The 14,357-nt window shown below is 39.4% G+C and overlaps 1 protein-coding gene across 3 annotated transcripts in view; it reads left to right on the top strand.

The window, feature by feature from the left end:
* The first annotated feature begins 1,009 nt into the window (after positions 1-1,009).
* Positions 1,010-14,357, top strand: part of runx1 (RUNX family transcription factor 1) — a 40,876-nt gene continuing 27,528 nt past the window's right edge. For 2 of the 3 annotated variants that reach the window (XM_053616252.1, XM_053616250.1), the window contains exons 1-2: positions 1,359-1,489; positions 1,622-1,762. In XM_053616252.1, coding sequence (XP_053472227.1) covers positions 1,411-1,489; positions 1,622-1,762 — 220 coding nt within the window. In that variant the 5' untranslated portion in view covers positions 1,359-1,410. The other variant, XM_053616251.1, reaches the window with a different exon arrangement.

Raw genomic sequence — 14,357 nt, 5'->3', positions numbered from 1 at the left:
GCACAAGAACAATTCCAATTTACTCCATGCATGTGATGAAAGTTTTAGTCATTAAACTAAACAGGGGCTTAGCACCCCCCAAAATATGACTCAGCTGGCCACTGAGAGCCTCCCTGTCCCAAAGTGTATCCGAGTCCAAGTTGGAAACCTGAGAGGGAGGAGCAGCAGCTGGCCGCACACGCTATTGCGAACTGCCACACTCCGCCCCACCATACTTGACCCCAATGCCTAAATTGTTGTTTGGAAAAGTGAGCACAGGTGTGGGTGTGTTTGGCATGTGCTGGGGGCGTGGTGGAGGTGGAGGTGTGCGAGGGTACGTTACAAGTGGGGGCGTAGAGACTGGGAGTGGACGCAGGTGTCTGAGTGTGATATAATAGGGGTTGAGGGTTTGCCAGAGGCCTTGCTGAATATGGTGTTCTTTGAACAAAATTAGACGTTCGTAATGACTTCATCTGCCCTTTGATAGACAGTGCTCCTGTGCAAGCTTACTCAGACACATTTTAGTTGCCTGTGAGATATAATAAACACCCTTGCATTTCAGTGTAGATTGTGGAATAAGCATATCATCAGCAACAGGTATAAAATTTTGCACAAACAATCATGTGAACATATTTCGAGTGTGTAAATAAGTAAACACACACACTTTGCTTGCAAAATAAGTTGATATGAAAGCGATATGGAAAAATGACATGTAAATTCGGACAAGCTGAAGCTGTCAAACGATGGTACAGACAGAGAACTAATTGTGTGCTCTCCTGGCGAGGGATTTGCATGGGTAGACTGGTTGTACAGCGACTTGCCGCTCCAATACTGTCTCATTCGCATACATACACATTCTCTGGAACTTTGATACACTGTCATTGTTTTTATACTTGTGCTAGCTTTTTTTGCGTTGTTACATATTGCACAAAAATACATCCGTTTTCACTTGTCAGGTAAAGGTGCACAGTATGAGGGCTAACAGACTATGCCACAACACCTGATTATACAAAAGGGGAAAAAAGGCAGAATGAAATTGCCTCCACTGTAGAACATGTGACCATAGTGGTCCAATGGGACTTAAGCAGAAAGGGTTAGGGTTTTTTTTATAGAAAGGAAGAGTTAAACTTGTTGCCTGGGTTGGGTAAAGCTTTCTGTGGGCCACTAAAACCACAAACCAAAACTGTGACCAGTCACGGTACTCTGAGCCACAGAGAACATTGAGATAAAGATAGAGAGAGGGAAGCAGAAGAAAGTGAGGCAAGTAGGTTGCTGAGTGTACGTGTTGAAGTCAGTGTGAATCACCCGGATTACTGCAAGAAAAAAAAAGAAACCACAGCGACACATTTCTGCTCCTTCTGTTTTGCACAAGGGTAAGCATCAGTCGACCGCAGTCTGACCGCCGATCACTATCTGCACTGTCTCTCAACCATGCACAACACCCAAGGACACAACTGCCCTGACACCACAACTGGAAAAGCATTGGATAATCATGTTGCTGAGGGTGTGGGTGTGTATGCTGGGGATTTTGTTCAGATTTGGGGCAGTGTGTAGAATGGAGAATGTCGAATTTAGACCTTTTCTGCTTTCAGCATGCATATGATTCAAAACATCACCATGGCTATATTATTGATCTTTGCAGGGCAAAGATCAGAGCCGGTCAAACTCAAGAACCAGATCAAGTTAGAAGTACTGGATGGTGTTTTCCAGAAGCAGCCCCTCACCATGGCTTCAAACAGCATCTTTGAGACCTTTCCAGCCTACCAGTCTTGCTTTACCAGGGGTGAGTCGATTCCTTTACTTTTATGTCAATAGCTTTTAGAGTACATCAGCGGTTTTTGGAATTTTTGTTTTGTTTTGTGGTAAAGTGTTGAGGAACTCAAGTTGAAATTAGAAGTCGATCATTTTGCCTGGGCTTTCTCGAGTGCACACTATGCAAAGTAATATGCACGCAAGATGGAGAAGCATACGTAAAGCGACATTTCACGATTGATGATTTGCTGTGTCAGTAGAGTACTAAAATATCTTGGCTGGATCTGAAAACCACAGGGCTGTGGGTTAGTGAGTGCTTCACTGGTTAACCTCACTACACCATCAACAACACAGCGGTCTGTAAATGCATGCTTTTGGACTCTAAAGTGCTTTCTAGGGTAAATGTCATTTGCAAAACCAAAACAATTTTATGTGAAATTTTATTGTGTACTTAGACATTGCGGCTCAGCTGAACTGGTTATGATTGAAGTTAATTAATCTTTCATTTAGATTTGGATTGCACTGTGTCCATTAACAAGTTAGCAGATTTTATGTCAATATTTTCATATAATAACAATTGGTCGACATGATTTATTTATTTATTTAGTTAGTTATTTATTTATCTGATGTAGTTAGCTGGTGGATATCAGAGGAGGGTTAAGGGTCAGAGTCGGTGTGATAAAGGACTGGAACTGCAGACTCAATAGCTGTCCACTCCCATTACAGACTTGTTTAGAGCTGTCATCTATAATATATATCTATAATATCTATCTATCTATCTATCTATCTATCTATATATATATATATATATATATATATATATATATATATATATAAATATATATATATATATATATATATATATATATATATATATATATATATATATATATATATATGCATGAAATTCATGAACTAGGCAGAGCTCTATGCAGCATACAGTAGACAGCATCTCAATTTGTGCTGCAGTAACACAAGTCAGACTTGTGTTACATATCACTCATGCCTACTGCTACAGAGATGAAGAGAAATGGAGTAGAAGTTTTAATCACTAATGAAAAGTCCTTAAATCTCTAGCTGTACATTTGTCAAAATGTTCTGTTTAACCATCTAAATGACAAAGCTAGTAATTGATTTGATTAAAGATTGAACTTTGATGTTGTGTGTGTGTGTGTGTGTGCGTGTGTGAATGTATTTTGATCAATGTTGGTGATATTCTGATGCAGCTTCACATTCTGGATGACAAATAGCCCAGTATGTCAAGTTTTAAGATGACAACTTGTCTGTGTGCTGTTCATGAAAAGATCTACTGTGTTGTTTTTGTTTCCTGACTCTTTGGTGCATGCACATTCGTGTGTCTTGCAAGCGCTGTCAGTTAACACAGGAAGTTTATCAGTCGCACCCGACTCTCGCTCAAGAACTAACAGCCGTAGAGGAACTTTTCTGTTTCTCACATACCCTCTCCACAGTTTCTTTATGAGAAGACCTCTGATATTTACTACTATTAGGTGGAATCGTATCACAATGTGATCACTTGAGAACTCTATAGCCCAGTTTTTGCTATATCGATGTTTAGGATCTTCATGTTTTCAAAAATAACACTGAGGAGTTTTATATTTTGGCCTAACCTTGACATATAAACTGCATTACATGAGCAAAGTGTGCATGAGCATGCATGTGCTTGTTATTTATATCTTCTCATAACAGAGATGCTTGAACAATCATGATCTCAGACTGCTACCTCTTCATGGTGCATTTGTGCACGCATCACTTGTCATTATTTTCCGGTTATACTGTACATGTTGGTGTACAAAGTACATGCACACAGTACGTGACTGCGTTTACTCTGGAAATGTATAAGAACATGATTGGTGGATCTCAATCTTTGTGGTTTCTCTGCTCTCCCTATTATACTTCTTTCATGCCCTATTCATCTCACATGCAAGCCTATACACACATTTGAGGATTCTCTCTGTATCATTCTGCAGCTTTGATTCATCCCTTCATTCTTGTTCTGAAATATATCATATAAACACACACACACATGCATCATATCTATACATGTAGTACACATGCACCTGAAACTGTTGCACCATGATATGAATCACACTTATGTCACAAACATTAAAAAGGTAAGCTGGTTCTCTACATAGACCCACATAAGGTAATGATCTTTGAAAAAAAAATACACACACAAATCTACAAGCAATATTTCAGGATAGTACCACTTTAATGGCACATTCATCAACTTCATATCTTAATTATAATAATCTAGTATCACTGGAATCATTACATGAAATTATACAGTAATAAACTACATCAGTGCAATAGTTACAGTTCCATCCTGGAAGCATTTCGGAGAGCTTTTGTGCACCACGGCACAGTTGAAAAACTTGAAGCACGAGAGATTATGTGGAGGCTATATTCGCCCACCTTTTGTTCCCTTATTGGTAGTTTTTGTCCACAATACTTACAAAAAAGTCCCAGTGAACCCGTTTTCTTTTATTCTGTCACTCATCATCACCCGCTTCCTTCTCCCAAACTCTCAACATCCGTTCTGGCACCTCCAGCCGTGGTGACTGGCCCATATATCTACAGGTGTCTAACTAAAGGTGATGGCTATATAAGGTGGCTTTTGTACTCCTTTGGACCACTGCCTCCTCTATGAGGGATTTATGGCCATCTCCACACTTCATGTCCGAGGCTTGAGGATGGAGCCAAAGGGTCTACATTCTAGTAGCCGAATGCCTGCCCGTTGCTGATTCTGTTTATCAGCATCCACAGGCGGTTAAGAAGGAAACTGGCCACCCTGCCAGATCCCCACAAATTCAAAAAGTGACCCAACAAGCCTATAATTCTTCCATTTGACCTTGATCAATTGGATAGCTAATGTAAATTATGCACTATGTGCATGAATGATGGTCAGAGTCATGCTACTTTTTACTACCAGAGTGGGGTCTGAATGGTGTGAGCAGTAATTTATTTAACACCTTACTTTCCAACATTGCATTAAGCATATTTATATATAACGTATGACATTATTTGTATTATGCAGTGATGCATATACTGTAAATGTTAGCCATCCCCCTATAATTCTGATGCACAATACATGCTCAGCTCCAAGCACTACTTCTTGAGCAGAGGCATTTCTGGGACATCTGAATCTTTAATATTTCATTCACTTCAAAGGAATTTTTCAATAAATGCTGATGTCATCATAACAGACTCCAGTGACAGTAGGAGCCATGGAGCTGGTCAGTGGCTGGGGATCTATTGGGTTTCTTTTCCTGACTGCACCCACTGTATCACTGTGACTGGATGGATTTTCGACTCTGCTGGCCTACTTCCTTTACAGAGACTCTGTGACTGCAGAACCAAGGAACTGCTGAAATTGAGTCTGTTGTCCAGCAGACAGGCCGCTATCGAGTCCCAGTGTCGGACAGCATCAGAACAGGGAGGTAGTGTGCGGCGCCACTGCTGGGCACAAGTCTCGGAGAGCTGCGATAAAGCTGCCGGGAAATTGGTCTTAGAAACTGAACAGGGGTATGAGTTAAGGTGGTCAAGAAAAGATGTGTCACCTACTGGACTTGTTTATATTAAAGTTCACAGCATCCTCTTGCAAGGATGAATTTTTAATTGGTGCCTGTGAAATAGAAATATCACTCCTATCAAGTTATACTATGGTTTACATCTGTATAAAGCATTCTGCCTCATTTACTACAGCAGATTATTGTATGAACTAATTACCAAAGCCTTCATAAGGTGAATTTGGTGCCAGTAAAAGGAAAGCATGCATCTCGGTAGCATTGTGGCTCTTGGTTGACACCACTGTTATGAAGGAGTACTGTAGTGTAACATTCGACCCGAAATAAATTATCTTATACTCAAAAGACGTGCACTTAGAAAATGAAAATTAAAAATCAACTGACTCACCATCTCATATCACTTAAGCTATTTAGTTATTTGGCCACAAGTTTTGACTCATCATTGGCCTGCGTGCTATAAGTAAAGAATAAAAAACAATGGGGCTTGGAACTGTAGATGCTGTTAGATGAAAATTATTGACAGCACTAAGATGTGATGCCACCCCGAAGTTGATTATTTTCCAATAACATCATGTCCTGAAGTGTTTTATTTGTCTTACACCACAGCAATTTGCCAACTAAAGCTATTTTAATTTATTTAAAGATGATGTCAGCCTTTTATTTATTTATAGTTACTGTGGGGGGGGGGGGGGGCACAGTGGCTTAGTAGTTAGCACGTTTGCCTCGCACCTCACAGGTTGGGGGTTCAATTCCTGCCTCTGTCCTATGTGCATGAAGTTTGCATGTTCTCTCCGTGCTTCAGGTACTCCGGTTTCCTCCCCCAGTCCAAAGACATGTGTTGTAGGCTGATTGGCAACTCTAAATTGTCCGTAGTGTGTGGATGTGTGTCTGCAGTTGTGCCCTGCGATGAGTTGGCACCCCGTCCAGGGTGTCCCCCACCTTGTGCCCAGAGTCCCCTGGGATAGACTCCAGGCTCTCTGTGACCGTGTGTAGGATAAGTGGTACAAAAAATGGATGAATGGATAGTTATTGTATATTTAACGTTGTGGAACAGTTCCAGGAAATATTGTAATAGCTATAACTGATTGTTCCATGGTTAGCCTCTCTTTTTCTCTGTGTTAATAGGACAACAACATGTCATTTGTCATGTTTCTGTGAAACTGCTGAAGATGTGTCAGAAAACCTAAAGTTTATAGCTTAAACCTAAAGTGCTGATTCTGGAGACTCCTTCGCAAAATGCTACATAAACATCTCCTCACAGAAAACATCACCTATCTATAACTATGAGCCTTTTGTAATCTGTTTACATAGCGCATCCGCTCTACAAATCCCTGTGAATTAGCTGTTACTGTACAATTATTAACATACATTTTTAGAACAAGCGCATTCATATAAAACTGTCCGAATCGTGCTGTAGATAGAAAAATAAATGAACAACTCTTGCAAGAAATTCAATGGAGGATTTTAACAGTGCTGTGGTATAAAAGGAAATATGCTGGTGCCCTTAGAAAAGCTAGCTTGATCTGGTAGCTTCTTCCATCAGAACGTTATGGAGAGCCTGATGTGACATCATTTTACAACAGCGTTCTCTACGTACTCCAGACTCTGAGAAATTTACTGAAGCAGCCAGCATATAACTAGTGTAGTAATGTCTGATGTTTACGGGGTTTTAAAAAAAAAAAAACTAAAAAAAAAAACTAAAAAAAAAACAATTTTAATCTCAGATCAAGAATCAAATACAGGGTACACACATTAAAAAGTCTGCAAAGTGTTCTTCATGAAATCCACAAAAGAAGTTTATATCCTATAACTATTCAGGAATGTGAATTTCACCTATCGTCAGTTGATAGTATAGCTGGCACACACTTTCTTTGGTGTTATAAAAGTGCAGGGGTTGGGCTCCTCATTGCAAACTCAAATGCGCAAAACCACAGAGAAGCTTTTGCTGGGGCAGATAAGGGTTTGTGAACTTGGACTGCATTTCACCCACCCCGTCCCCCTTCCTGTCAGCCAGCAAGTACGGGTTACATGGAAGATGTTGTTTTCTTGAAAATAACCGTATTTCTGTCAGTCAAGATTTTTGAGTTTGTGCTTTAACACAATTTAAGTCCCGATAATTAAAAAGGGGTCTAGGACTCTATTTATTACCTTCACAGGAAAAAAGGTTTTAAGGTACAGGCATGTTACACAGGATCATTGCTTCTTTTTGAACAGAAGTGTGATATATGGAAGTGACACATGCATGCTGATTCATATATTTTTGTAAATATTGAATATGATGCCAACAAATTGTTGCGCTTTAGTGGCCTATTTGATGTATTTCTTTAGCTGAATGAATTGTTTGCTCTGAAGCTGTTGTCTGCAGTTCTTTACTGTATCACGCTCTGTGGCTAGCCTGTGGTAAAATAGCAATGACTGCGGCTACGTGACTAGCCTCAGTGCCTAACCAATATGCAAAGTAACCTTACCATAGGCTTATTCATCCACAAGCTGCTAAAAACAGAGAAACATGCAGGCCAGGATCTAAACACAACTCATACAGACAGATAAAGAGTCATACTCACGTCATGTGCACACAGATACTATTCACAACTAACATCTCTAAACAATACATTTAGTTGGATTTAGGCTCAGGCTTAGCTTAATTACTAATACTAATAACATAGTTCAAAGGTCAGACCTCTTTACATACTGTATAAGTGATGATTAATTTGAACATCATCATCAGTAAGTGCTTTATCCTGTCAGGGTTAAGGTGGATCTGGAGCCTATCCCAGTCTCTGGGTCACACACTGACACACGCAAGGTGTAGGTTTGAGTATATTAGTCCTAATATAAACTAACATGACTAAAATGTATTGTTCTATGCGTGTATATCATTATAAGTATAGCCCAGTGGGGTTAGAGTGCTATGATCTGGCTAGCTGCATGTGTTCCATCTTAAAAAAATTAAAAGAAAATAAAAACATAGTGTTCACACCACTGCTGTTAAATCCTTGTATTGTAAAATAACTTGCAGGTTTGTTTAAATTCAAGGGTGTTTCCTTGTGACATGTCAAATAGGGGTGTGTGTGTGTGTGTGTGTGTGTGTGTGTGTGTGTGTGTGTGTGTGTGTGTGTACACGTGCGTGTGTGTGAGAGAGAGATGTCACAAGGAACCTGTCAGTTAAGCATAGGCAGAGTTCCTAACGGTATCCTTACATCTGTGGCTTCCTTCCTCCTCAGTATCGAGTGACAAAGAGAAAGACAAAACGCTGTATATTTTAAATGTTGATATTACAGAGCTTCTGTGGACATGAAGCTGTAATATAGTAATCTCCAAAACTTATATATTTTATATATAAAGTATATTTTATATTTATTCCATATATTATTTCATTATCATTCCCTTTCTCATATACTGCCTGTCATTTGATCTACAGTTAGATTTGTTAGTAGACCACTCTCTCACGCTCACCCTGCCATGAGGCATTTCTGAATCTCTCCCTCCTTAACACTGACTGTCTTCCACGTGCATACCCTTTCTGTAACTCATGCTTCCTCTGTTACAAGAGCAGTGGATAGCCTGTGTGTGGTGTTGTGTAAATGCTCCACTGGCCGCACTGAAGCCCTGTGTCTGCTGGAGCAATTATGTCGCTATGATTCAGCTTCTCTTGGCCCATTTCCTAGATGCAGTTAGCACCACCTGTTTCCAGCACAGTCACCTGGGCGCCTGACGTTGCTGTTCATGGGCGTAGTATTAGGTATGAGATCAGGGGGATGGAGAAAGAAGTGTAAGCTATGCTTAATCAGCAATACAGTCAGCTATGTTTAGTTACAGAGAGTGTCCAGATTGATTTCCACTTCTGTACAGTCAGAACTCTTGAGTTCAGCCTTAAGAACTAGAATGGGGTTGTCAACTGGTAGATCACAGTCTGGATGTGGCGCCAACTACACCAAGTAATTGGAAAAATAAATAAATAAATCAAATAAAATACTGTAGCAGAGCTGATAAATGTATATAAAAAGTTCAGAGACTCTAAACTGTCTAAATATTAACCTTCTGTTGCAGGTGCTCTGTTGTGTCTTATCCAATCACCTGCATTTATGTACACACAGACAAACACACAGACATTATCATTAGCTGTGTCATTGTCTAACATTTGCATATCTGCTGAACAAAACAGTCATTGTTGTTAGACAGTATTCGCAGCAGAGGGAATTTTCACACCCTGAGACTGATTCCACCATAACCATGAAAACACACCACAGGCATGAAAACACACCATGCTGTCTGGTCTCGAGAGTAACACTGATTTCCTCTTCATTCTTTTACAACTGATATCTCTCTTTACATGTTATTATAAGCAAGTCTGTTCCAGAGTAATTGCACCTCAATAAGTATAATCAAAAGGTCAGTGGAAAGGTACTGGAGTGAAAAATTCCTTCAAGGGACCCCTGTAACAACATTTGTTACTTAAAAAAAGTAAAGCAAAGTGAAAGTACTACAAAACTTAACAGTTGACTTTTACAGGTCTACAAGTAATTAGACATTATATTATGTGTTTCCCTCTATGCTTGGTATTAGTTTATGGCCAGGAATCTGTTTTTCTTCCTAGCAGATTTTCATGTGGAAATCTAGATTTCATCATATCATCAAAAAGACCACAATGTAGACATTTTTTTTATCATTCTGAAAAAGACTGAATTTAAAAAAAAATAATAAAATAACAAAAAACATATTCAAGTATTCTCTATGCCAAAAAGTTCGTCACTTTTCCACTTCACCCTCTCGTAGCCTTCTTATATATATATATATGTATATATATATATATATATATATATATATATATATATATATATATATATATATATATATATATATATATTTGCCTTGCTTTAAAAAATCTGAGATAATTTTTTTTTTACAAAGTGTTGAGACACTCAGCCTTGCATTGCTTCTCCTCTGTCTTGTGCTCCTTTACTGTCTCTGCCTCCACCCCCAGGCAAGCTTGAGCCATGTGGAGGTCTGGCCAGTGATCAGAGGGGCAGCTGCTATGTTTGATGTGAATGCTCACTGCTCCACACGACATTCATGGTGCAGAGAGAGGATGCCTATTAAAGCTCTTTCATTTCCTTTTATTTTCTTCTCTTCTTCATGATCTCTTTCTTTGGTCTATTTACTTGCTCTTGTATTTATTCTAGTTTGCTTTTTCTCAGGACTGCATTTTCACCCCACATTTCCGTTATAGCTTAGGTGTGAGGCCTAAGCTTGATTAGGTCAATAAGATACTTAATTGAGTGTAAATGTTGTACTTGTTGTGGCTAATTTGATATTCTGTAGTCTACAACACTTGGCCTCAGTTGCCTGGGAAAGATATGGTATTGGGAGCATAAGCATGGACCAGCCCGTGGCAGACTGGAGATATTGATTTGTGTTTCATACAGCTTGAATAGACTTGGTTAGACAGAGAACAGGACAGGGAAGGTAGGTGTTACCATTGATTGCACAGTGTCTCTAGATCGGAGTCTCTTTGTTCCTCTCTCACTGTAACCAAATGCGCTAATCGCTTCACATCCAAAGGTTTGTCTGCTGTTTTATAGACCCAAATGATTGTTGAATGACTGGTGCTGCTGTGGTTGCAAGTTACATCTAATCACCTTAGGAGTGACTGTTCGTAGTAAGTATTCTTATTCTTACTAAAGACTTTCAACGGAGCCAGAAATTTCCCCAACTACAGCAAGGGAACTAGCACTAACATTTAAAAATATGCACAGATACAACATGAAAAAGAATCCTGAGAACAACTGCAAAGTACTTTAATCATAAGGTAGAAATGGTAAGCTTTCAGCATGGTACACAAATGATCTTCATCAACTGTGCAAGCAAGTTGCCATTGAAGGTGTAGCAGGTGAAACCAGTTAGATGAAAAGGGATGCTAACGGTTCTTGTTTGTGTCAAGGCGAATGCAAAAAAAGGAAAATCATCTTTAAAATAATATTGGCTTGTTGGTTGCTTCACACATCTTGGAGGACCTTACCACAGTTCTTAATTTGTATCTGTACCATTTAATTTTTGGGGAAAATTAATGTTTGGAAATGGAAAGTTGCTCTTAGTGAGCCAGCAATGTAGTTTGCTACAGTCTTTCTCAGTGCATCTATGTCCCTTACTGGCCTGTTACATGGTGTAGTTTTGTCTTCTCACATCATCAGGGTCCTGAGTCCAAGCCTGAGCTCAGATTACTGTCTATGTGGAATTTTGCATGTTCTTCTTGTGTCCATGTGGTTGTCTTCCGGTACTCCAGTTTCCAGGATGGATTGGCTACTGTAAATTACTCCTAGGTATTATTAATGGACTACACTTCCATCCAGTATGTTTTGTATTCAGTTTTTCCAACACAAGCTCTAGATACATGAAAATCTTCACCAGGATAAAGTGGTTACTGAATATGAATGTCCTAGGGTCTATTGCTGCTGGGATGTGTTACAGACAACAGCAGTAGACCCCAGAACTTCAATCAGTCTGTAAAGCCATTCTTTGAAATATGAACTACCCACAATTTTTTATAGGAGCTTGTGTCCTGGGAATCTGATAAGTGGAATGCCTACTATAAATTGGTGGCCTTTATTCTGTCTCAGGGCCACTCTTCATGAGACCCACCAGTCTTTTCTAGGCTTCTGCTTTTTCTCTGTTGTGAAAAACCTGAAAGCAAATGGTTGGTCCTATCTTTATGATTTATGAGAAATAACATTTACATTAGTTTAATATTAGCCTGTGAAAGTATTTAAATAATTTCCAAGCATGCCAGGGAAACATAAGCTGTTAGTAATTTTTGCAATACAGCAACCCAATGATGGGTTCCACCAAATCCACACAGTGCAGCTTAACTGAACTGGTTTTAAGATTTAAGATGCCCATCCTCCATGCTCATCCTGATTTGTAAATATGCAATATATTGTGGATATGCACATGAGAACACCTGAACTCTGTATATTGGTCACTTTATATTCAGTGACCAGTAAATAATAAGAAAAAGAAAACTTCAGTGCAAACCCATGTTGTAAGTTTTATTCTATTACTTTCGGTAGAGGGATGTGCTGATGGTGATGGTTGGGGACATCCCAGAACTCTGCAGTGTTGCAGTTCCCATCATGCTTTTCTCCGTTGCCATTACTGCCCCTCTTCTGTGAAACCGCAACAGGAAACGGCAATATAATGGTCAATACTGTGAAGGTGCAGGGCTGAGTATGGGTAGGGCTTTTTGTGACCACAGAAACTCTTCCAGACCTTAGTAATGAACAAATTGAGGCTGCAGTAAACCTAAAGGGAACTGTCCCCAAGTGGAACTCCACATAACTTCGTCAGTGTGGTTAATGAGGTTGAGATATAAATGGTGTCTGAGATGCATTTTGCCTCTTCCAGCAGGCCTACTTTGTGAGCGTTACGTTCAATGGCTGCTAATTTATTTATCTAATGACACATTTCTGCATGTGGCCTTGTGGATGAACATACCTATTTTCTAGAATGTTTTTTTTTGTGGGGTTCTTTTACAGAGGCCTCAATTGGATGATAGTCTGAGAATACGGTAGGTGAGTATGACAAAATAAACATGCAAATGGATGAACCTACATACAAGTTCTAAACATACAAGTTCTAAAAGTAGATAAAGAGAACCCAATTAAACAAATGAGACACAAATATTATACTTGGTCATTTATTTATTGAGGAAAATGATCCAGTATTTCATATCTGTGAGTGGCAAAAGTATGTGAACCTTTGCTTTCAGTATCTGGTGTGAAACCCTTGTGTAGCAATAACTGCAACCAAACATTTCCTGTAACTGTTGATTAGTCCTGCACATCGGCTTTGAGGAATTTTAGCCCGTTCCTCAGTACAGAACAGCTTCAACTCTGGGATGTTGGTGGGTTTCCTGACATGAACTGCTTGCTTCAGGTCCTTCCACAACATTTCTATTGGATTAAGGTCAGGACTTTGACTTGGCCATTCCAAAACATTAGCTTTATTATTCTTTAACCGTTCTTTGGTAGAACAACTTGTGTGTTTAGAATCGTTGTCTTGCTGCATGTCCCACTTTCTCTTGAGATTCAGTTTATGGACAGATGTCCTGACATTTTCCTTTAGAATTTGCTGGTATAATTCAGAATTTATTGTTCCATCAATGATGGCAAGTCATCCTGGTGTAAATGCAGCAAAACAGTCACAAACAATGATACTACCACCAGCATATTTCACAGATGGGATAAGGTTCTTATGCTGGAATGCAGTGTTTTCTTTTCTCCAAACAAAACGCTTCTCATTCATACCAAAAAATTCTATTTTGGTCTCATCCATCCACAAAACATTTTTCCAATAGCCGTCTGACTTGTCCAAATGATCTTTAGCAAACTGCAGATGGGCAGCAATATTCATTTTAGAGAGCAGTGGTTTTCTTCTTGCAACCTTGCAATTGTTGTTCAGTGTTCTCCTGATGGTGGGCTCATGAACATTAACATTAGCCAATGTGATGAGGCCTTTAGTTGCTTAGAAGTTATCCTGGGTTCCTTTCTGACCTCATGGACTACTACAGGTCTTGCTCTTGGAGTGATCTTTGTTAGTTGACCACACCTGGAGAGGGTAACGATGGTCTTGAATTTCCTCCATTTGTACACATTCTGTCTGACTGTGGATTGGTTCTAGCCCGATGAGCATCGACAACTCTTTTTCTGAGGTCCTCAGAAATCTCCTTTGTTCATGCCATGATACACTTCCACAAACATGTGTTGTGAAGATCAGACTTTAATAGATCCCTGTTCTTTAAATAAAACAGGGCACTCACTCACACCTGGTTGTCATCCCATTGACTGAAAACAGCTGACTCTGATGTTGTCAGACTAAGACAAAGGGTGATCGAGCCTTTTCTGTGGTTGGTCCCAAACTTTGGAACAGTTTCCCTCTTCACATGTGGTCCTCTCCATCTTTAGCTATTTTTAAATCTTCTGTTAAAATGTATTTTTATTCTTTGCCTTATAATGTTATTTAATCTCATGAATTTTAATGTCTTGTACAGCACTTTGAGTCAAGTGCTGTTAGCTTTAAATGTGC

This window comes from Ictalurus furcatus, chromosome 26 (assembly GCF_023375685.1).
Source record: "Ictalurus furcatus strain D&B chromosome 26, Billie_1.0, whole genome shotgun sequence".
Classification (NCBI taxonomy): Eukaryota; Metazoa; Chordata; class Actinopteri; order Siluriformes; family Ictaluridae; genus Ictalurus; species Ictalurus furcatus.
This window is presented reverse-complemented; position numbering and strand designations above follow the sequence as displayed.